At 38.3% G+C, this 24,850-nt stretch overlaps 1 protein-coding gene across 3 annotated transcripts in view; it reads right to left on the bottom strand.

The window, feature by feature from the left end:
* SMAP1 (small ArfGAP 1) overlaps positions 1–12,589 on the bottom strand; it is a 123,585-nt gene extending 110,996 nt beyond the window's left edge. For 2 of the 3 annotated variants that reach the window (XM_016157610.2, XM_016157611.2), the window contains exon 1: positions 12,256–12,588. In XM_016157610.2, coding sequence (XP_016013096.1) covers positions 12,256–12,373 — 118 coding nt within the window. In that variant the 5' untranslated portion in view covers positions 12,374–12,588. Of the gene's footprint in view, positions 1–12,255 lie in introns of all 3 variants that reach the window. The other variant, XM_016157613.2, reaches the window with a different exon arrangement.
* Between the last annotated feature and the right edge of the window lie 12,261 nt (positions 12,590–24,850).

Here is a 24,850-nt window from a genome sequence, read left to right as displayed (position 1 = left end):
CTATGTATGTACTTAACGTGTACAGACTTTTTTTTTTTTTGGTCATTATTCCCTAAACAATACAGTATAACAACTATTTATAGAGCATTTACATTGCCTTAGATATTATAAGTAATTTAGTGATAATTTAAGAGGATGTTTGCAAGTTATATGTAAAAACCATGCCATTTTATATAAGGAACTTTAGCATCCACAAATCCCACTGAGATACCGAGAGATGACTGTATGAAAAACAGTCATTTATTAGTACAAGATTATATGAAATGTTCAGATACATACTATCAGTCGAGACCAGTTAATGCTTTTATTCTAACTGGAAGAAAAAATGCAGACCAAGATGAACTGAACAAATTTTAAGTTCAGAAGGTGTCCCTCTACTCACTTATTGGTAGCTTGTTTGAGTTTGTTCCTTAGGCACAAAAACTAAAATTTTTTCTTAATTTTTGTTAACAGAAAAGACAGAAAGAATGATATAGTAAATACCAACATACCCACTGCTGATTTAAAATTACTATTATTCTGCCATATATTCATCTTTTTTATGTTGAAATATCTTAAAGCAATTTCAGACATCAAGACATCATCCCTAAATATCCATAAAAAATATGAACTTTCTCCCCATAGTCATATTATCACACCTACCAAATTAACAATAAGTTTTCAATGTCATCTGATACGCAGTATTCTATTCCCAATAACTGTGCTTCCAAAAGTTTTTTTATAAAGAGCTTTTCAAAAACAGTATCCTTTCAAGGACCATACACTGTGTTTGGTTATGTCTCTTAAGTTCCTTTTAAATTAGAAGAGTCTTCTCTCTCAACTTGTTTCTTATCATTGACTTGGTAAAGAGATATTAAACACAGGTTTAATATAAAGAATAATGACAACCTCCATTTAAAATATTTTCAAGGGACCCATACATAAATGAAAATGTTACTGATCAGTATAATGCTCCTCGCTTTGTGTGAATTCTAAAAATTATTTTAATATTAATATTTAAGGTGTACCATAAAGATTAAAGCTCAGATGAGTGTTACTGGTCTAAAGATCTGTCCTTTAGCTCTGGAGTAACAGTATTATTTGGAACTGATCCTCTTCCCTACGAAAACTTCAGAACCTTTTAAACTACAATAATTTGGTGTAGATTTTATATAAACAAATAAGTTTATATGATCTAAACACGTAGCAACTTTAACCACTTAGATATTCAGTTATACATATATACATGTTTTATACATTCATTTAAACAAGAAAATGTTTACATATTTTTCCAATTATATTTAGATCTCACAAAGTGTGAAATGGTAGCCGGTTACCATACTTGAGATATTTGATAACATTTTCATTGTAAAATTTAAGAATTTCAACTATCTTTTGCCTGTTAGTATGCCTTGTAATTTTTTCTTGATAGCTGTGCGCATGAGGTATTGGATAAACAGACCTTTGGTAATGTGGTAGTAAGGTGCTGAGGAGGGGAAGCATTGTACAGCTTCAAGATTAGGTCTCAGTCTTTCAGTGGGCCTCTGCACTGTAAACTTACTATGCCAGTACTGGTTTCCACAGGTGTGACTGGAGTTCTGATTCTCTAACTATATTTGCCCATCTGTCTAATTTTGGGGACAGTAGTTTGCTCTGTGACCTCACTTCTCTGATGGACCTAAGCAGAGATTTTCACTTGTTGTTAGGTTAGAGACTTGAAGCTCCTTCCAGTCTTAAAACCAGACTGAACTAGAAATTGAAAGTCCCATCAACTATTTTTCTGAAAACTTGACAAGCATTTATTTTAGGTAAAAACCTTTGTTTCCTGTTGCTTACAAGCATACTTAAACAACTAAGGTAAAAACAGGCAAAAGTATAATTGAATTTGGGACAAAAAATGAAAGCCCTCAAAATAAGGCAATCACTTGATAGCCTAATCTTATCTAGGGAAGTGAAATCATTGTTTCCACTAAAAAACAAATTCCAAACAAGTGAGTTTCAGTAAATAAACAAGAGAGAGCCACCTGTTAAGATTCAGCAAGCATTCCACAGATGCTGTGCTTATAGCTGCCTCAAAAGGCCACACCAGAAACCGAGGCCAGCTGCCTCCAGTCTAAGTCTAGGAGCTGCTCAGCAAGGAGCACCTGACTGGCCGAGGACACTATGGGATGTGGCTTGGGTGGGGTCCCGGGTTGGGGGAGGCAGAGTTTGAAGGAATCCTCTGGACAGGGCGACCTCTGTTATCCAGTTTGATGACCTCAAGGCTATGGTGGCACTGAGTCCACACGCTGGACTGGGGGAGGGCTTAACAGAGGAACAATGGATACCAAAGGCACTTCTGTATCAAGTGAGTCTCGCCTTGGCCCTCACTCCAACAATGTCTCCCTGTAAGTCCCTGGTGCACGCAGCCAAATGGGCACTGGTACTCAGAGCGAGTAGGTCCATCACCGTGAAAATCCGCTAGCGAACACGACCCCTTTAAGAGGCATCTGCCACTGGCGCTGCTGCAGCCTCCGTCTCACTCATCCTCTCTCAGGACCCAGCAGCCCCACATCCTCGCCCCATCCTACCTTCTGCTGTTACACAGTGCTTTCTTGGATTTCTCCGTAGTTGTATGGCTTGTTCATCTAGTTCCCAGGCGGCTTTTCCTTGCTGCTGCTCCTTGTTTCTGTCACAACTTTGATTTGATGAACAGAGCCTCTATCATCTACCCAAAAATTTTAATTTTGATAAAGTACATTTCCTCACTTTTATCTTCACGGACTGTACTTTTGTGTTCTATCCAAGAAACCTCTGCTTAACCCAAGATCCCAGAGGTTTTCTTCTACGTTTTCTTCCAGAAGTTTTACAGTTTTAGCACATAAATTTAATTTTATTACCCATTTCAAGTTCATTTTTTTGCATGGTGTGAGATATGGGTCAAGGTACATTCTTTTGTTGCTGCTAGTAAGACTGCCCTTTCCCTAATGGATTGCCCCTTAGTAAGTCTGTTAAAAATTAACTAACCTTACAGGTGAATCTATTTCTTGACTACCATGTTCCAATGATCTACGTTTGTCCTTACACCAATACCACACTGTCTTGTTTAGTGGCTTTGCAGTAACTGTTGAGGTCATGATGTTTTCTTTTTCAAAACCATTTAGACTGGGAAAGGGAGGGTCCTTTACATTTCTTTATAAATTTTAGAATCAGCTTGTGAATTTGTACAAAAAAGTCTTTTCAGATTTTGACTGGAATCATGTTGAATCTACAGATTAATTTGGAGAGAATTGACATAAAGACTGTCTTCTAATCCATGAACCTGGTAGATCTCTCCATTTCTTTAGATATTCTTTAATTTCAGCCCTCTTTGGTAGTTTCTGGCATACAAATCTTACATGTATTTTGTTACTTTTATCTCTAAATTTTCATATTTTATTGTAAACTAATTTTTATTTCAACTTCCAATTACTGGTTGAAATATAGAATTTGATTTTTCTGTATTCACCTTGCTTCTGACAACCTTGATAAACCCAATTATTGGTTCTAATAGCTTTTTTTTGTAAATTTCTAAGGCTTTTCTACAGAAACGATCATGTTGCAAAGAGTTTGTTAAATGACTACTACATGTGTATTTTTTAAAAAAGTTTCTGTAAGAATGGCTAATTTAAATTGTACTCACTTCATCACCTTATGACATCTTTAAGTACATTCAAAGCAGTATCTTTTATAAAAATCTAGGTTCAACATATAATTTTTGTCCCAAATCCACTTCTAAGTATAATAATGGTCCTCAAAGAGATCCATGTTCCAATTCTTGGAATCTGTAAATGTTACCTTTCATGGCAAAAGAGACTTTGCAGATGTGTTTAATTAAGCTAAAGACACTGAGTAGTTTTATCCTGTATTACCCAGGTAAACGCAATTTAATCACAAAGGTCCTTAAAAGAGCCAAAGAAGGAGATGTAATGATAAAGGCACAGTGGAGGGAGATATGAAGGTGACACAGTGAAGGTGGAAAAAAGGGTCATAAGGCAAGCATCACAGGGGACTTCTATAAGCTGGAAAAGATGAGGAAATAATCTCTCCTAGTGACTCCAGAAGGAACACCTTTCATTTTAGCTCAGTAAGACTCGTTTTGGATTCTAACCTCCAGAATTGTATGATAAATTTGTGTTGTCTTAAGTCACTAAGTTTGTGGTAATTTGTTATAGCAGCAACAGAAAATTAATATACAAGTGGTGATCATTTCAAAACATACTTCCACTAAGTTTTTTCACAACATGCACCACCACCAGCCCACACCAAAAGTAACTTGCAAGAGTAGAAATGCATGAACGTCTAGACTAAACCATAATTTTCATGATTTTGTTTATATTCAAAGATAAAACTATTCTATATATGATTCTCCACAGAATTTTTTAAATCCCCTTGATTTTCTTTTTAGTTTGGGTTCAATCTGACCATTGGTCCTTGAAATGCACTTTTTACAAAAGATCAGTGACAGACATCTGACTCCTAAAGGAATCACTTGGATCTCTTGTGAAATGGAGACCAAAAGGTGTTGGAAGATGGGAGGGTGGAGGGATACAAAGGGGCAAAGAGAATGGAGAATTACTAAAAAACTTATCATTCTCTCCCCTTTGGGTCCTCAAAATCCTCACATTTACCACTTAAGATATATGTCAACATATTTCCAATAGCATCTTATCTAAGTTGTTTTAAGTATTTTTTAAAATCATTTTTATATGATGCTATAGCTAAATGTGATTCAAAGTTAACATTACCTAACACCTTAGGTAGAAAATACTGACATTGGTAAATGTATATGTGACTGAAAATTGAATAGACCTATAGATCTTTTCTTTAAAATGATGAATAAAAAGGGTCCTGGCTTTAGGAGCTAACTAGAAGAGGTGGTGATTTCTTTGATTTTGCTCTACTTTAAGAAAGCGTAAAAATGAAAGTTTCAAACAAAAGGACTCCTCAACCTGTAAGAATATTCCTGTAAGTTATATATGGCTTAAGATAATTAAAGATAATACCAGGTAAATTTGCTCAGCAAGACCTAAGGCATCAGTGAAAAACTTGAAAAAGTTTAGAGGTCTGATCATAATCCAAAGTTCAGTAAGACATAAAACTATAAACCTTCAATAATAGAATTTTTTTTTAATTAACAAGAGTAAATACTGACATAGAAGTGACCTGAAGCATGGGATTCAAAAAAGAATACAGACCACATCAGAGTTGAAATTACTCTTTGCAGTAAGGCTCAGTGAAGACAGAGAAAGCTGGTCACCAAGCAAATCAGAGGCAAAGCTTGGACTCGATCAGGCTTTACTAAATCCAGACTAGTGCTCTTTCAATTCTACCACAGTTTCAATGGTTTAAAAAGCCAGGGTAGATGACCAGTACCTGAACAAAGGTTATAACTGCAGAAATCGAAAACAAAGAAGCTACAAGGAAGACAACAAACACTACTAAATGACTTGTCTATAGTTCAAGCAATTTGTAGAATAAAGTTCAGTGATCAGGAAAAAAAATGCTATTTTGTTTATATTAGTAGTTTGAAGTTATGGTGGTTCCACTATTAAATGCAAAAAGTTAAAACAAAGACACTGTCCACACTAGAACACATTAGGCAATAATCGCTCTGATAAATAAAGTCAGTTTGAAGGTGATAGTCTTTTCCCAACAAAAATCTCTTCTATCACAAAATTTCAACTGCCAACACATTTTACCTTTTGTGCCAACAAACATGCAGTTAACAGCACTGACTCTGGAAACAGATATCCTCAGTTCAAATCCTGACTCAACAGTCCAGATTCCCATCTTCATTATCATCCCAATAAAGCTAGAATTTCCTCTAATGCTCGTACCGGCTCCTCTGGGCTGTACCCTTGCTAGGGCTATAGAGCTAGATAAAATATGCTGAGACTCACAAGTCCTATACAATATACCAGATGGAAAATATGTATTATCAATTATGTTGGGAGGTTCCCAAGACTACTCTCAGGTTCAGTAATTTGCTAAGAGGACTCACAAGACTCAATATACAGTTGCACTCATGACTATAATTTATTATAGCAGCAGGATACCAAGCATAATCGGCAAAGGGAAAAGGTGCATGAGGAAAAATGGCACAAACATCCAGGTGTCCTCTTCAAGCAGAGTTGCACTGGACCCACTCAATTCTCCCAGCAAAGAGTTTTGACAAGTGTGACATGTTGCTAAACCAAAGAAGTTCATTAGAAACTCAGTGTCTAAGGCTTTTATTGGAGGGCTGGTCACACAGCCACCCTTGCCTCACACCTATGCAAATGTCAGACTCCCAGAAGGAAAAAAGGTGTTCAGCGATAAACCACACTGTTGTACAAAAAGTTTAGGCAGAGTGACTCTTATTACTTAGGATGGTGAGATGCTCCCCAAATTCAAGTCCTTGATGACAGCCAAATATCGGCCTTGCAAATCAGGCCTGCTTCCAACAGCCTAGTAGATCCAATAGACCAATGGACTAGTAGAGAGGTTCCCAACCTTTTTGGTACCAGGGACCAGTGCTCCTAAAAAAATTTAATGCCTGATGATCTGGGGTGTAGCTGAGGCGGTGATGCTAGCACTGGGGAGCGGCTGCAAATACAGATGAAGCTTTGCTGGCTTGCCTGCTGCCCACTTCCAGCTATGTGGCCCAGTTCCTAATAGGCCACAGACCAGTATCAATCCGGGGCCCAGGCACTGGGGACCCCTGGACTACATTCTTTAGAGCGCAGCCCTTATCCACCTGTTCCCTGCTTCATCCTCAGCAACTAGAAAAGTTTCTGAAATATAACCGTCATTCAAAATTTTTCTTTTTCTAATGAAAAAGTTCTATCATTTTCTATCTGTATAACTTTCTATCTGAAAGTTATTACTTAAGCTCTGTGTGCCTCAATTCCCTCATTTATAAGATGGTAGATACTACTATTACCTACCTCAAAAGGTTGTGTGGGAATTAAATAAATTAATATATATAAAGTGTTCATAACAGTACCTGGCAGGCAGACAGCACTATATAATTTATATGTACATATGTAATATTATTTGCTGTTTTTTTAAATTCTAACCTTAAACTTCTACCTTATCCAAGTCACACTAAGCTCTCCCACCACTAAACTTAATGAGCCTATAGTCTACACATAGATTAGAATTTAACAGATTGTTTTATGTCTACAGAGATCCCTAACTAGTTTGTAGACCACATCCAAAACTTTTTAGCAAACACAACAGTATCTGACATGATACCTAATCTTTGTAAAAAATATTGATTTGCCAAAAAAATTTTGTCTATTAAATCAACCCTTTACAATGGTGAGAATGTAAAACAGTCTACACTTGATAATTACAACTTAAACAAAATGGCCTTCAAGTTTCTTTGATCTTCTATTAAGAAAGGAAGAAAAAATGAGTTAATTGATATCCAGTGAAAAAACTAAATACTTGCATAGCAAGAATCAAGGAGATATGTTTCCTAAATTAATGAAATTAAGTAACGAAAGAATATTTTAATCTTTAAAAAAAAAAAAGGCAAAGAAGAAGAATTGGGAGAAAAACAGGAGGGAACGACACTCAGCCCAAGTTTTAAACTGATGAATCAGAGAGAAATCAGTGGTTCCTATCCCAGCTCTGGCACCAGGACTCTGCACATAACCATTAGAGAAAACCTCAAGGTAACAAAATCACAAAAACAAAAGACTGACTGGAAGTCAGTTTAGCAATGTGAGGGAACTTTTAAATTAACAGCCCTTTTCAAATGAACTACAATTACAGATCTCTGTTTACATGAATTTATCCTACGAGCATCAACATCATCATAAATACCAGCTCCTCAAGGTGAACTTTATTTTTTTAGTATGAATTACTTTAAAATAAGTTTATGTAAGAACTCTTAAATATCTAACATTTAATAAAAAAAAATGTTCTCCATCCTCACTGCCTGTAGTGGACTCTGAGATTTGGTCTCAAGGCCTCCATTTAATATTTCTACTATTTGAAGAGGTTAGAAAGCTAAAAGATTTCCTTGAAGGCAAGGTGTTGGACATAGGTTTGCCAATTTTTTGAACATGGAAGGCACAAGTGACAGAGACCATCTTCCTATAGTAAAGGGTAACTGACAAAAATGTCTAATAGACATTGAATGGTTGCAGTAACCACATTCCTGATTCTCCCATCAGCTCACCAGTTTCATGGGTGAGAAGTAGCTATAGCAGTGGAGGTAGTGGTACCAACGGCAACAATCCGTGGCCTTAAGACCAGAAGTCCAGTGGTGGCTCTGACTTTTGTTCCTTTCAATGATGTTACAAGCACCCTATTCTTTAAAATAGCTGAAGTGGTTCTGTTTCCTGCCCCATACCCTGACTTATGATACATTGATATTGAGTTCAAGACCTATTACACTCTTGCATGGACAACTTTTATAACTAAGTGATTTGCCTGTAATCTCTCACCATTCTAGTTCTTTCTCTGACCTGCCACCACCAAATCTGATCATGCTTAAACAAAAGAAGGCCACACTGAAACCTCTTATGTTCTTTTATATACCTGTATTTTACAGACTATGTCTTTTAATTCCTTCTCCATCTGGTGAAATCCCACTCCACCTTCAGAACCTAGCTCAAACAAGACTCCTGTGAGTCACATGCCCATATGTGCACTCTCTTCACATATCCTGCTGCCTGCCCTTGACTCTGCACTCATTCACATTCATTGATTCAAAATATATATGCTGAGTTACTTTTACCTACCACATATCACACATTGTGCTGAGGGCTGTGGTACAAGTCAAAACAAGACAGATAAGATCTCTTCTCTCTTAAAGCTATAATCCAACAAGGGGTATAGATTACCCAATAAACATCTGAAAAATGTTTCATTACAATTGTGGTTAAGTGTAAAAAAAGATTCAGGGTACGCTTACATGTATAAATGGAAGCCTATCTTAATCTGGGAGAATAAGAAGAATCATTTCCCTTGAAAAGACATTTAAACAGAAACTGAAAGATAGGTAAAACTAATCGGTTTACCAAAAAAAAAGTTAGAAAGCTTCCTAGGCAGAGGGAGCAACATGTGCAAAGGCCTTAAGTCAGCATTCTAGGAGCTCTGAAGACAACCAATGGACAAAAAGTCCGAATGCAAGGGGACCAGCAGCCCAAATTAAGTGGAAGCACTTCTTACAACCACTATTATAAATAACACTCACTACACTGTTTTAGAATTATTCATTTGCAAAAATGCAACCCCCACTAAACAAACTCCTTTAGGTCTTACCAATCTTTTTAGACCCATAATCCAATACAGTGCTTAACAGTGTCCCTTCAAGATCTTGAGAATGAAGAAATGAATGTTGGATCTGAGAAAGGAGTTTAACCTCTCAATACCAGACCCATGGAACAAAATGATCTCTAGCAGTCAAAAAAAACCTTGATTTTGACTATTCCAAAACTTTTGGGCAAGAGATACATTTTCACGCCGACTTATGCAAGTTCCATATCGAAGCTGGTATTACTGTGGATGAAACTTTAAATACTCAAAAGTAAACTTTAAGTTGGCAAGGGGCTCTATATTCTCACTGCTCCGTAAAGTATCCCCCACTAATAACCAACAAGAGTCACGAATAAGGCTAGGGAGAGAAAGTGTAGCTCCATCTGCCTGTTCTTATTCTCCAGTTGCTTAACAGATTTGATAAGAGCGGGATCAAAAACAGGAAACTGGCACCTATGCCATCCTCTTCTCCTTCCTTACTTCCTAAATAATGTCAATTCAGGAAACTCACACTGGTGACTCAGTAATAAAATGTCAAAATTCGATTGACATCTTCTGCCAACTATTATAAATCAACAGAATAGGGTATTCCCTAGCTCTAGACTTTAGTTTCTAGCACATGTTCTCAAGGACCAATGAGGGAAGCACTCTTCGAAAGAAAGAAAACTGAGTTAATAGCTCCAAAATACATGAAAAGCTTGATAAAGTTTAATAGCAACAAAAACGTCAATATACATACATAGTAGGAACCTATTTATAATAATGGAGTTGTAGAATAAGACCCTTTGCATGTCTTTTAAAAGTATATTTAATCTGAATTTGACTACCTACATTTACTGTATCATCTGGCAAATAAGAGATCAAAAATCAAGCCAAAAATTCTACTAAGTGAGCTCACAAAGGGGTTCAACTAAAGGCTCAAAAACTTTTAAAAATATACTTAATTATACCAGCCATCCCATCATGTCGAATTTTTTGATTATTGCAACCGTGAAATGAAGTCTAATTAAACCAATAAATGTCCTTAACTGATTTTTTTTTTTCCTGGAGAGATCAAGATAAAACAGTGAAATGATTTAGAAGATTAACTTTATTCTAGATTTAGTAGCAACAACAACAAAAAAATGATCTAAGTAATGACTATGCCCTTGACCCCTGATGCTATCTATTTTCTTCTCTCCCACTTCTTCCACTTCTCAAAAACAAACAAATCTACAAACAAAAGACCAAACAAAACCAAAGTAAAAAAGACATTCATTCAATATGTATCTGTTGACCTCAGTGACAATAAAAATAGAGAGAAAAACTAATGTTCCCAATTCCTCAGGTCAGAAGTAATAAAACTTTTGTCCTAATTTGAGAAGTGCATGATCTCCTCCCCCACTTCAAAAAAAAAAAAAAATGAAATATTAACGTGGTAAACAATGGCTTTTTAAAACCCTGTTATTATTAAATTTTTAATTTTTTCATGTTTACTAGCATCTCTACCTATGTTACTTATTACTCAAATGCACAGAACCTCTTTCTGGCTTTTTTAAGGCCCTTTTTACAGTGTTTTCCTAGTGCAGTGATGAGTGACAACCTGTGTCTCAATACAGAACAGTATTCTCCCCAAAATCCACACACATAACCAATATCAGGTAACAAACAATACTACAATAAATCAGGCATTTTTAACTCATTGCATGAAAGGTTACACAAAATAAATATAAGATTGGCTCAGTCAAGTTACTATTGTATTTAAAAGTGCTCATAAAGTGCTCTAGTTATAGTAATCCAGTACTTGTTATGGTAGTGAAGTAACTTGCTGCTGTGTGGCTTTGTCAAATCAAACATCCCTGTACTGAAACATGACTCGTTTATACAGTATTGTGGAAGAACAGTAAAGCTTCGGGAAAAGTCTAGGTCAAATAACGCAGAAATCTTAAATGACATTCCCAAAGACTGAATGACTCCTGCTTTGGAGCACTATTTCTCACCAAATAAACAAATACATCAATTTATAAATAAGCAAGGTATTCTCCGAACCACATGAGGTTGGTTTTTTAAAATCTGAAACATTTTCCCCAAGAGATTACTTATAAGACATTAAATATAAATCAGCTCTCCAAACCCCAAACATAAGCTAAAAATAGTGTATCTATTTCAAAGGCTGAGGCATAAGCCTTTCATCTGAACAAACTAAAATTAGGGTTTTGGTTTTTTTTTTTTTTCATCTCCAGATCTTTAAAATGTATCTTCAATGTTTATAGGGCAAACAAATTAGTGTTCAAATATTCTCCCAAATTAGCTGGTCATAGAGAATCTATTAAAATCTTCAGGAACATAAGCCCACTGTCCAGGAGTCTAGTATAATGAAATTCCTCTTAATTCTGGCTAATATCCAGACTAAAAAGCAATAATACTGCTAATAATAATAAAGACCTCTCCCCAATTGGTTTCTTTAGTAAAACTTCAACCACCAAAAACATTCCTTCTCAGAAAGCAGAAGCAAAACCCCCTGTACAAAAGCTTTCAGGTGGGCGGGCAGGGAGGGCTCCACCTGGGGATACTGAGCATCCGAGTCCCGAGAGGGAGGACGGGATTATGAGGGAGGGTCGAGGCAGATGCGGAGACCTAAGGGTGGCCCCACCCACCGAAGTATATGCCAGCTGAGGCGGGAGGGCAACCTTTTAACCCCAAGCACCGCCCGGAGGGGCGCCCGGTTCCCTGCTCCCCGGCCCACCCCAACCCCGTGGAGGGTCAGAGAATCCCGACGCGGCCACCAGCTCAGCCCGGGACCGGATAGGAGAGCAGGCTGGGACTATGACCGCGCCCGCGGGCCTGACCCCGCCGCCGCCTCTGGCGGAGGTGAGGGGAGACTCGAGCCCCGCGCCCTCCCGCCCGTCAGGGCCAGAGCCGCTGGGCGCAGCCGAGGCGTCCGCTCGGGCCGCGGACGCCGCGGCTACGGGAAGGTCACTGGCCGCAGGAGGCCCCGACCAGAGGCGGCGACGTCCGCGATACCTTTGGCCTCGCAGTCGGCGCAGTACTTGTTGTCCTCCTCCCTCAGCAGCTTGGACAGGATGAGCTGGTGTTGCTCGTTCAGCTTCTGAGCCTTCTCCCGGCAGGAGCGCGTCGCCATCTCGGCAGCGGGGCGGGGAGCCCGGGACAGCTACGGCAGCGGCAGACGCGGGCAGGAGCCGGGCTAGAAAACGCACCTGGCGCCGTCGGGACCGCAGGCGGACTCAGCCCAGGAAGCCGCGGTGGCGGCGGCGGCAGCTGGAACAGGAGGAGGAGCGGCGGCGGCGGTGGCAGCGCCGACTCGTCCCGCCTCCTCGCCGGGCTGGCCCCGCACGCAGCGCCCGAGCCTGCGAGGGAGGAGGGAGAGGGAGAGGGGCGGGGCCGCGGCTTCCGGGCGGCGCGGCAGGAAGGAACCCAGACGCCGGGCACGCTGCGCATGCGCCTAACTTCCCCGGAAGCCGGTATTAGCACGCAAGGCCCTTAGCCCAAGGTGATTCCAGAAAGGTGTGTCTCGCTACCCGTTGTGGGCTTCCCGGCTTTTGAGATGTGTCTGTCACTGAGGAGGGTCTCGGGTAAAACCTGGTAAGGGATAACCTTTTACAAGGAGGCGACTTTCACTTATTTTCTTGGCTTTTTTTCTTGCTGGCACAACATTGGAAATACAGAAATAAAAGTGACTGGGTGGGTTTGTTTATTCATTCAACATTTATTCACCTGCATTTTTGAAACTGGCACCATCCTAGAAGCTAGACACACATTGAATAAAATAGACGAAAATATCCCTTACATTTTATGGGAGAGAAATAGTCTTGTAGTGACATGCATTGAGGGCCTACATTTATTAATCTTGTGCCATAAACTATTAACTCTTTTAACTCTTATCACAACACTGTGATACTGTTATCATTATACGTAGGAAAGTGAGACATGGAGGAGTTTTGTAATTTGCCCAGGTTACCGAGCTACTCAGTGGAGGAGTCCAGATTCAACTCCAAAGCAGTCTGGCTTTAGAGTGTAAGACACCTGGCAATAAAGCCTTCTATGTGGAGGGGAACGTGTAGTCAAGGAGCCAAATACTGGGCAGTGTCACTTTAACCAGAAGCTCTGTAAACAGTGATCTTAAATGCATGAAAAAGAAAACTAGGGAAAGACATTCTTGATTAGACCCTAGAGTTCTGCAATTCAGGCTCATGGGATTTGAACCCTGGATGAGGCAATTTGAGTGTTTTAGCACATATCTTATTAGGCAATTTCTAATATGGGGCTTATGTAATCAGAATAAATATGGCCCTTGCCTGTGATAGGGCAAATGCTAAGGCAATGGGCAGGAGTCAGTGTCTTACACTTTTTTTTAATAGGGCCAATTCCTAGACTAGGCCCTGCATAAAGGTGGCTCTCACACTCACCAAGCCCCATTTTTAGCATAGGGTCTCAAAACTGGAATTAAATAGAACAGTGGTGGCAGTGAAGATGATGAATAATTGAACAAATTAGAGCTTTAACTGCATAGTTCTGTCAATAACTAGAAGAATAACAGTGTGGGTTCCAATAAACAAAAATAAAAACGTGGGAAATAGAATTTTTAAGCCACATTATAGAGACTGGCTTGATTTAGAAGTGCATAGGGTGCATAGGGAGGGAACTACTGAGCAAGAGCAGCATGCACAAAAATACAAAGACTTGAAGTAGCTTGGAAAACAGACTGAAGGACAGGGGTACTACTTAGAACAAATGAAGGATAAGGCTAGATAAATTAAGTGCGACAGGATTAAAGGCTTGGGAAACCAGACAAAGCAATCTGGCCTTGACTGGAAAGCCTGTAGATTCTTCAACTAGTAACAACATGAAAAAAAAAAAAAAAAAAAAAAGGATGTTCTGGGAAAGTTAGTTCAGCTATACCAGTTAACAAACACCATTTTGAGTATTTTTCCCCTCAGAAAATTCTGCTCAGCACTTCAAGGATTCAGAAAAAAAAAAAACAGAAAACAGGCTTACCACCAAGAAATGATCTATACGATGGAGTGAAGGACCACAACAGTGTCTGACAGAAATATAAAGCACACCACACATATACTTTTCAATTTTCTAGTACCTACGTTTATAAATAAACAGGTGAAATCAATAGTACGTTTTATTGAATCCATTATATCCAAAATATTATCTCAACATGTAATGTAAAAATTATTAGTGAAATATTTGGCATTCTTGTTTTCATATTGTCTTCAAAATCCAGTGTGTATTCTACACTTACAGCACATTTTAACTTGGATTAGCTGCATTTCAAGTGCTTAATAGCCACATGTGGCTAGTGGCTCCTTATTAAATGGTGCTGATCTAGATAGCCTATAGGCTATTAAAAATCTAAGTTTGGATTGGTTGTTTATTAGGGATGTAATAGGAAGAGCAGAAAAGAAGACATTGATACCAAAAATGTCTTGAGAGGAAAATAACATTGCATTCATTTACCAATATTTATTAACTTCTATTCAGTTCTCTGACAATCAGAAGCGTTCATGTCTTACAGTCTAGTGTGAGTTACAAACATGTAAATAGAAAAATTAAAAGCCATGTTGTAACATCTACAGCAAATATAAAATGCCCTAGGAGCAAAAGTGCATCAGTATCCAGCCTAGAAGATTCAGGAAAGGCTTCACCACATATATGATGCTTAAACTTGGTTTTAACAGATGTAGGAAGTTTTCAAGTGAATAGGAGTGGAAAAGGAATACCTTGAAAAACATATGTATAGACTCTGAAAGTGCCTGGTTATATACTGGAAGTAGTGAGAATATGACACAACAGGAATATGTGCATGGAGAACAGGTAGGTAAGAGAGGAAACAAAGTGAAGACGTAGATTGGGGCTGAGAGGTTAAGAACTTAGTAGTCAAAAACTAGAGTTTGGAATTTACCCATGAGCATATGTAAACAGCACAAGTTTTTACACAGAAAAACTTGAAGAGCTTTGTTTTCTGAAACTGTAGTGGCAGACTGGAGAATGGGTAGGAGAAAATTTTATCAGGGGAACAAATTACAGACAGGGCTGTTGCAATAATAATCCAAGAAGATATGCTGAAGGCCTATTTTAAACCAGTAGCATATAGTTTGAAAGAGACAGAATCAAATGATGTTTTAAAATTAGAAGCAGTAAGATTTGGCAGCTGACTGTATGTGGGGGTTGAGAGAAAGGAGGTGAGAATAACACCAAGGTTTCTAAGTTGGGAGACAGGTAAATCTTGATACCATTAATCCAGATCAAGAATAGAAGGGACAGTACAGATTTAGGGTCAGAGGAAAAAGAGATGTTTGCTTGAGGACATGTTAAATTTCAGGTGTCTATAGGACATCCAGCTCAATACATCTAATAAGACATTGCCTATCTATTTTTAGGGGGAAGTTACTGCTGGTGAAAGTCATTTAGGAGTCATCTGTATTTAAATGGTCATAGAAGCCATAGTGTAGATGATATTTCTCTAGATATAACATGTGGACTAAAAAGAGAAGTATCCCAAGCACGAATCTCTGGGAATTGCCAGGTAAATAAGAAGTAGACAGAGAAAGGTGAACTGTGGCCAGGAAGAGAACTAGAGGCCATGGGAAGAGAAGTAAGGATGAACACTAATGTCAACTGCTCCTGAAAAGTCCATTGTTTCAGTTTTAGACAACACATATAACATGTACTCATGGGTCTGTACAGTTCATTGTTTTCCTCCACAACTGACCTTTAGCCCAGGAACAATATCATTTGGTGAAGCTTTCCCAGGGAGTGCAATTTGTTGCTTCAGTTGAGGGAGGGAGAGGTATGCTTAGTAGGAGAAAAAAGAAAGAAAAAAAAAGAAGAAGAAAGGGAGGAAGGAAAAGAAGAGAGGAACAAAGATAGGAAATAATAAACAAGAAATTAAAAAATAGGTATAAGGTTAGGAAGCACTGCTGGATTTAACTATGGAGTGTAAGGTAAGGAAAGTGACCAAAATGTGTGTGGGAGACATGAGGCTGGAGCAGCGAAATGACAGCAGGTTCCTTTGAGGCCAAAGTGATTTGATGTCCTTAGGAAATGGATAATAACTGCTGAAAAGAGGAGAACCTATTGACCTACAGTACCTAGCTCTCAGAGAGAAGTAGTAACTTCTACTGAAGATATGCGATGTCGAGATGTCTCTAGATGCTTGATGGCTGGAGAGTGAGGTTGAAGGACAGTTTCTACAGATTCTTAGAGAGGTCAGTCCTTTTCAACTCCAAAATTCTATTTCCAGTTGGAGGTAAAAGATGAACAGGTTTAGAGAGTTTGACCACAATAGAGCTGGTATTCCTCAGAGGATAAAGGAAAAGAGGGAAGTGGGAGAGTGGAGAAATGAAGGAAAAATATGAATGGACTAAAATGGACAAGAGTGAGCTATATGTGAGGGTATAGGTGGAATGTCTGGCAAAAGCAGTAGATATGGACAGCTGGGAAAATGGGGATAATAGTCATAAGAGCCACTGCTTTTTAATCCTACTGGGGGTTAATAATTCTCACACCATCTCTTTGAGGTAAATCTTATTATACTCATTATTCATATTAGGGAACAACAGCCAGGGTGGGCTAACTCATGCTAAGTAACAAATAACCCCCAAATCTTAACGACTTCAAACAACCAAAGTTTATTTCTTGGTCATGCTACATGTTCACTGGGTTGTAGGGATTCTGTTCCATGTTGCCCTTTCTCAGGGACCAAAGTGATAAGGTCTGTGTCATGTTTCAGTGGAAGGCTACAAAGGGAGTCTCTCACAGGCTTCTTCCCAGGAATGACACATATCTACTTCTATTCTTATTCCATTGGCCAGAGTGAGTGCATGACAAGTCCAAATATAAAAGGAATCAGTACTGTAACCCTAACATGTACCTAGAAAGAGAAATGGAAATATCAGCAGCACAGAAACTGTAGCTCAGAGATGTCGAGTGCTTTGTTGAAAGTTGCCTAGATATTAAAGAGCATAACTGGCATTTGAGGGTAGCTATTTTTGGCATTAAGGCCCTGCTCTTTTCATGAATAATGCTACCCACTGGGTAGAACGAGTTAGATCCAGCAATGACAAGAGTTTAAGACAGACCAAATATATTGAGGACAAGAGGAACACACAAACATGGAGTATATACACAAACAACATACACACCCACAAAGAGGAAACGCAGAAAAGATGCAGATTTTATTTTTGTTTTGCTTTTAAAAGTTACATCAGGGAATGTTAGCGTGCTTATGGTTCTTAAAAACTCTGCTCAATTGATGTATGGAGCATTCTTTTAATCTATGCTTAGCTACCAGTGGACTCTCCTCAATGTGGAAAAAATGTGGTCTCTGTTGCAGATGTGTGACTTCCACACACTTCTTCCTCACCCTCCTTCAGAAGTGACTTATTTCCAAATACGCAGTATTAAGCAAGCATCTATTATACAAGGTCCTACAACACAGCACTGCTCAATATAGGAAAATGTAATTTCCAAATACTTAGCTTCATCTTTTAATCCTCAGTACAGAAATACTGAAATTTTTTTTAGTAGTCATATGGCCTACTAGTGTCCCCAGTCCCCAAAAGCCTGATACAAGGAACCAGAAGACCACAGCTAACTCTTTCGTTGGAGACAGGGTAACCAACCTACATGTGTATCTGAAGGCAGAGACCTGATGAAACCTCAGGGAGGTAGCCAGTTCTCAAATTTGGGCTTTGGCAACTCTGGCCTTCATTCTTTTGAGCATGTTGTTGAAGCAGATATGAATAACTCTAAGGAAAACTTCCTGAACCTGCCCCTTCCCTTTCTCCTCCACATTCCCAACCCCACCAGTCTTTTGAGAGGAGAGTTTACTCCTCCCTTCATTCATTTATTCATGCATTCAACAATATATTTTTTAGTTCTTTCTGTATTCTAGGCACTGCACTAGGTGTTAGAGATCAAAAAAGTGAGCAAACGGCTGTAGCCCTATCCTTCATTCCTATAATGACTTATTGCCTATATGCAAAGATCAGGTTTTCTCACTGTCCCCTCATCTGAGACCTCCAGAGCACCCATCACAAATGCACATGGCAAGCCCTTAATAAATGTTTGCTGAATGAATGAATAAATGAATGAGCTAACAAGATTGAATGTAAGAGCTCGTCTGTAAAAACATAGTTTGTAGAAGCAAAATTAAGAAATGTAACTTTTAAGCAATTTTTAAAAAGGGAATCTAATGCATAAAAACTGTTTATATCACTCCTGACTTACATTTGATCTTGGTTAAGTTATATTCATATTTAGCGTTGCCCCTTTCCCCCACTTAATATAAAATTTCACAGTTTCTACATCTCAATTTAAATAGAAAAAGTCAAAGTTATCAGAAACACGCTGTCAACTTCAAGATTTAAAACAATAATAACAACAACAAACTAACCTGGGAAAGGCTCTAATCAGGTACATTCTGTTTTCACAAATTTAGTTTTGGCAATAATATAATTTAATTCAACTGAGCCCAGTTATTATTTGAGGGAAGACTTAAAGGTAAGCAAATAAAGACAATTTCATCTTGCTTAATCAAGGAACATAAACACAAATTGTAAGGTATATGTTCTGCCTTTTCAAGGGTGGGCATTTACTGTTTTTGCTTTCACAAAATAACCATCCTTCTGCTAGTAGTGCCCTATTTTCCTTTGGGGAACTATCTCCTTCCTCTATTGAATCCAATTTTAAAGGAGAAACTGTTGGTCAACAAAAGTTCCTGTATTACTCCTGGTCATGTGACCAAATTAGGCTACTTAGGTACTTCCTTTTAAAAGTAGAGCTTGAGAAAATAACACAAAGACAGAAACAGAATGGAGAGCATTCGTCCCTATGGAGATCTGTTCATCTATTTGATCCTGCCCCCTTGATCTTCACAGCTACTATCCTTTCTTAAGGTTGGCTTTTTAGCTTTCCCTTAGATTCTCTGACTATCCCCACTAAAACTTCCAATGCATTCCTCTTCTGTTTCTTAGATATAAAAAGTCAAACAAACTGATTTATATAGATCATCGAAATTATTGATAATGAACTGTGTAGCATTTGATGGAAGTAGAGGGGCATATTCTCATAGAACTTAGCTTCTCCCAGTCCTTAAAGGCATCTACCTATTCCTTTTTTCCTAGGACCTTGAGGTTTGATAACCTTCCTGGGATGAGACATTTTATATACAAAACCTGCTATTCTCATTGACCTTCTTATCAAAACATTGCATATCATCTTAGTACTTTTAGACTAAAAGTGGCATCATATTTGGAGAAAGGAGGAAAGGAAATAGGTGTAGGTTTATTTCAAATTGTTATTAAAATGTTTTTAACTGTTTTAAAATTTCAGATAAGTAGAGATTTCTTAGGACACAAGATACACTAACTATAAAAGAAAAAACTGAAAATCAGACTTTATTAAAATTTAAAATTTTTACTCTTAAAGAACAACATTAAGAAAACAAAAAAGCATCACATAACTTAGAATAATACAATGTTATATGTCAATTATATCTCAAAAAAGCTAGGGTAAAAAAGGAAATATAAAATTTGAAAAATATATTTAAAAAAAGAAAATGAAAAAGCAAGCTATAAGTTTGGAGAAAATATTTTTAATACATGATAAATGCAAAAGCCTTATTTAGGAAATGTATAAGGAACTCTTGCAAATCAATATTAAAAAAAATAACTCATTAAAAATGGCAAACTGGACATATGTCAAAAAGAAGATACACAAATAACCAATAAGCATATGAAAAGGTGTTAAATATCATTAATCATTAGAGGAATGTAAATAAAAAATGCAATGAGATACCACTTTACACCCACTAGATAATTAAAACTTAAAAGACTGACAATACCAATACCAAATGTTAAGTAGCAACTGATACTCTATTGCTGGTGGGACTATGGAATGTTATGCCCCTTTTGGAAAACTGTTTGTCAGATATAGTTAAATGTACACTTCTCTTGTGACCCCACAATTCCACTCTAAGAGAAATTAAAAAATATATTCACAAAAAGACTTATGGAAGACTGTTCATAATAGCTTAATTCATAATATCGAAAACCTGGAAACACCCTAAATGATCATAAAAGGAAGGGATATAGAAATAATGATATATTTATACAGTGGAATAGTACTCAGTGAATTAAAAAAGTAGAAAACTACTGATACACACAAAAAAAATGGATGAATCTCAAAAATATTACATGGAGTAAGACAGGCTTCAAACAAGAGAGTAAAAAATGTAAGATTATGTTTATATGAAATTCTAGATCAGACAAAACTAATATATAGCCATAGAAATCAGAACGATAAATTATCTGGAGAGGGAGCAAGGGTGAAGATTGCCTGGAAAGGTTCATAGGGAGAACTTTCTGGGTGATGTAATGTTTTGTATCTTAATTGGGGTGACAATTTACACAGATATATGTAAGTGTCAAAACTCATTGAACTATATCTCTAATCTCTGAATTTCATTGCATGTAAATTATACCTCAAGAGAAAGAATATTGAAAAAAACATCATGGAACATTATGCCATACAGGTCCACTAAAAAATTGAGCATTATTTGGTTTCATCTGTTCCCAATACTCTTGATTCTGCACTAAGAATTTCTACTTCTCCTTTCTTGAAACTCTACTCTCAGCACTATTGTATAACTGCATCCCAACTTTCCTCTGAGCCTCAAAAAAACTCTTCTTCATTGACGTTAAGACCCAGCCCCTTGTTCCTCTAAAGTGCGTGTTTTTTTTTTTTTCAGGGACTCTGCATTCTCATTTCTTCCACCATTTGCTTCTACTCTAAGGAGCTAGCATAAAGGTTCTATCCTTGAGCATGGCCAAAGCTACAGGTCTTGATAGCCTTGACAGCCCACTCTCCCATAGGCTCAGAGAATCTTTTCCTGTGTCTCTTTCTCAATACCCTGTTCAAACCTTCTGTCTCTCTGGAGCCCTATCTTCCATTCAGTTAGTTCCCACACAGATTCCGCATCACTTCACACTTTGCACTGAGAGTTCCTCTGCTCATCTGCTCGGCTTATTAGATCCCAAATCAACAATTTCCTTCTCTCTATCATACTGCCTCTCAGGTTATCCTTCTTATTCTTGCCCTAGTACAGGTTCACCCGACCCAGACTCCCAAGACTCTGTAACTTGGCTGCCATGGCAAGCCTCTTGGAGGAGATATTCAGTAGAGTTCAGACCTCTCACACAGCTTTATGTCTAATCTCCAAGTGCCCCACTGACCATTTCCACTAGGAGAGCCTGGTTTCATTTAAAAATCCACGTCTTTAAACCCAAATTCATCTTTCTCCTCATTCAGGTTCCAACTTCCAATTTCCCTGCCTCTGACATTGGCATCTCCATAATCCCAATTGCCTGACTTGAAACCTTAGAGTCATCTTTGAATCATTTCAAATAAATGAAATGTCCAGTAAGTGACTTAGTCACTTCACTTCTTTCTTTAAAATGCCTCCTGTAATTCAGTTCATTAGCTCCTCACATTCAGATGGGCCTCTTTGTTTCCATACTTTCCTGACCCTAATTCATCCAATGCCATTTTCTTAGAATCTGTAGACCCTCAAAGGGCAGGGTCATCAACTTTTCATCAGTTCCAGGTAGATAATGCAGTCCTTGTAGTGGTCATAAAAGTGCACCACTCAGATCTCCTGCTGCAGGGGAGCAGAGTTGATTGACAACCTGAGCATCGCTCTTTTGCATCTACCACTGTGTTCACACTGAGGCCATACTTCCCCTGGGCTGCTCCCAGCCAATGACTGAGCATGGGCTTGGAGGTGTGGATGAGAGAGAAGGATACTACTTTTAGACAAGAGACTCTTTTCACTGGCAACAATAACTTGGCCAAAACTTTCTCAGAACTTTGCTGGAATCTAAGCTCTTTCTGCCCAGTCCTTCTTCCTTCTCCATCTCTTTCACAGGATTAGACTTGCATCATCATCTGAAAGTGCTCCTACATTCTTTATCTCCCTCCCCTTTATTTTTCATAGGCATTATCTCTAATAAATATTTTTCATGTCTTATTCTGTCTTAGCATCTGCTTCTTGGAGAACTCCAATTAACATAGCCTTTTAGGGCACAATTGATATTTTAGTCTTTATCCCAAGAGTAATGAGAAGTTAATAGAGTGTTTCGACTCTGGACTGACATGATCAGATTTATGTTTTGAGAAGCAAACATTCCTGGCAGCAGTTTAAGGAACAGATTGGATATAGGCAAGAGGGATACTGGGAGAGCAGTTAGGCATCTTTGGCAGTGGTCTAGATGAGATGATGATGACTGGAGGGTGGTTATGGAGATTGTAAGAAGTGGGTAGATTTGAGAAGTGTTGACCTAGTGTACAATAGGGGCAGCAAGGGAGAAGGAGGTATCAGGAATGACTCTGAGATGTAATGTACAACAATGTGATTATAGTTAACAATATTCTATTGTATACTTGAAATTTGCTAAGAGGATAGATCTGAAATGTTGTCACCACAAATAACTAAATAAAATGGGAACTATGTAAGGTGATGGATATGTTAATTAGCTTGATTAAAGTGAATATTTCACAATGTATACCTATATCAAATCAAATTATACATCTTAAATATCTATAATTTTTAGTTGTCAATTATACCTCAGTAAAACCGGGGCAGTGGGAAAGAATGACTCTGAGATTTCTCATTTGTGCAGCTGGGCTCATGGTGCCATTCACTGAGTGAGGCAGCACCCAAACATGGGTATGTTTTAGGGTGATCATAAGTCTGAAGTGCCTTCGGGATCCCCAAATGCAGCTGTCCTTCAGGCAGTTGGATATCTTAGTCTGGAGCTCAGAGAAGAGGTCTGGGCTGAAAGTATATAAGTGTGTGATACATTATTACATTAAAGAAGCTGTGAAAGTAGATGGAATCACACAAGGAGGAAAAACAGTGGGAAGAGAAAAGGGTGTAGGACTGAGCCTTAAGGAAAATCAGTATTTGTTGTGTATTGATATAAGCCAAGCATGATGAACCTACACAGGTGACCATGAAGGCACAACAAGAGAGACAGGAAAAAAAAAAAAAAAACAAAACCGTTCGTCTTATTCAGTTACTTATTGTTGTGTAACAAACTGCCACCAAACTTAATAGTTTAAAACAAAGACCATTTTACTACTCACAACTCCATGCTTCAAAAACTCTGGCTGGTCTCAATTAAATGGTTCTTCTGTTGTCTCAACGAGGTCACTCATGCAATGTAACAGTTTAGTACCTCAAGTGGAGTCAGATGGCACAAGATGTCCTCATTTACATATCTGGTACCTCAGCTGGGATAGCTGGAATGACTGCACCACCAGGCCTCGCTCTTCGTGCTTTCTGTCTCCCTGCTGTCTCTCATCCTCAAGGAGATTAGCCTGGGCTTGTTCACAGAGCAAAGGCAGCATTCCAGAAGGACCAACCCTAATGCACTAAGTAAGACCTTATTGGCTGACATCCTATGGCCAAAGCAAGTCACCAAGTCTTAGCTCAAAGTCAATGTGGAAGGAGAAACAGAAGAAAATCTTTGTCTATATAAAAGCATGAGTGCTGAAAGGAGTAATGAATTCCTTGGCAATCAGGGTTATAATCTACCACAGCAATCCTCTGCTCAGGAACCTATAGTGATTCCTTATTTCTCAAGTCCAATCTAAATGACTTCTCACCACAGTATAGTACTTACCGTTCCTTTTAGTCAAGCTAGTTCTCTCCTTGTGCTTCGTTCTTGCTATGACCTCTGCCTGAGACTCCACCATCTCCATCGGGCTCATTTTACCCATCTTTTAGGCTCATTCAAACTTTTGTTCATTTTATTGTGTCAGCCTATAACACCCCCTCTTTCCCCATTCCTACAGCAATAACAACATTTCTAATTTTAATCTCGGCTTCCCCAGGAAGCCTCCTTACATTGCTCCTGTCTTCATGGACCAGTCCTGTCTATAAATTTCTATTGATCTAATTATACCAAAGAGTTTTGAACTGAATTTATATATTTTTTAATGTTGGCTTTATATAAATGTACGTTTTCTCGCAACTCAGTTTCAAATTCGGACTTATACCTGTTTAACATAATGGCATATAAACATGACTAAAACAATATTCTCAAGTATGTTACCACCTAACAGGGGAGATGTTCCCCGAGTAAACAGGTGATTCTATAGAGAATAGGTGCTAGTTAAGGCCTAAGTGCAGGGCACTGTGTGAAAACAGAGAGCAGACTCTAAACTTGTTATTGTTGCTATTATATTTGGGGGTCTTTTGTTGGTTTGTTTTTGTTTTCTGATGGGTCAAAGTGTGGTCAGGGAAGCCGACCTCTAGACTAAAAAAGGAATGAGGGATAAAAATAGCCAGACAAAGGAGAGTAGGGCAATCCTTCCAAAAAAGGCTTGCAAAGGGATTTCAGTCATAGCCTCTAGTTGAAGAATTAATGAAGACATGTCCGTGAAAACAAGATGTAGGGTTTCTGTTATCTCTTGCCTAAACCTGTAAAACTGTAAAATCATGTAGTTGTGTGTCACTGATTACAATGGGTCCAATTTCAAACAGAGATAAAGAATCATAGGCTTTGTTCCTAAGCACTATGAT

The sequence above is a fragment of the Rousettus aegyptiacus genome, unplaced genomic scaffold (assembly GCF_014176215.1).
Source record: "Rousettus aegyptiacus isolate mRouAeg1 unplaced genomic scaffold, mRouAeg1.p scaffold_m13_p_1, whole genome shotgun sequence".
NCBI classification, from domain to species: Eukaryota; Metazoa; Chordata; class Mammalia; order Chiroptera; family Pteropodidae; genus Rousettus; species Rousettus aegyptiacus.
The sequence above is the reverse complement of the archived record's forward strand: the minus strand, read 5'-3'. Positions and strand labels throughout refer to the sequence as shown.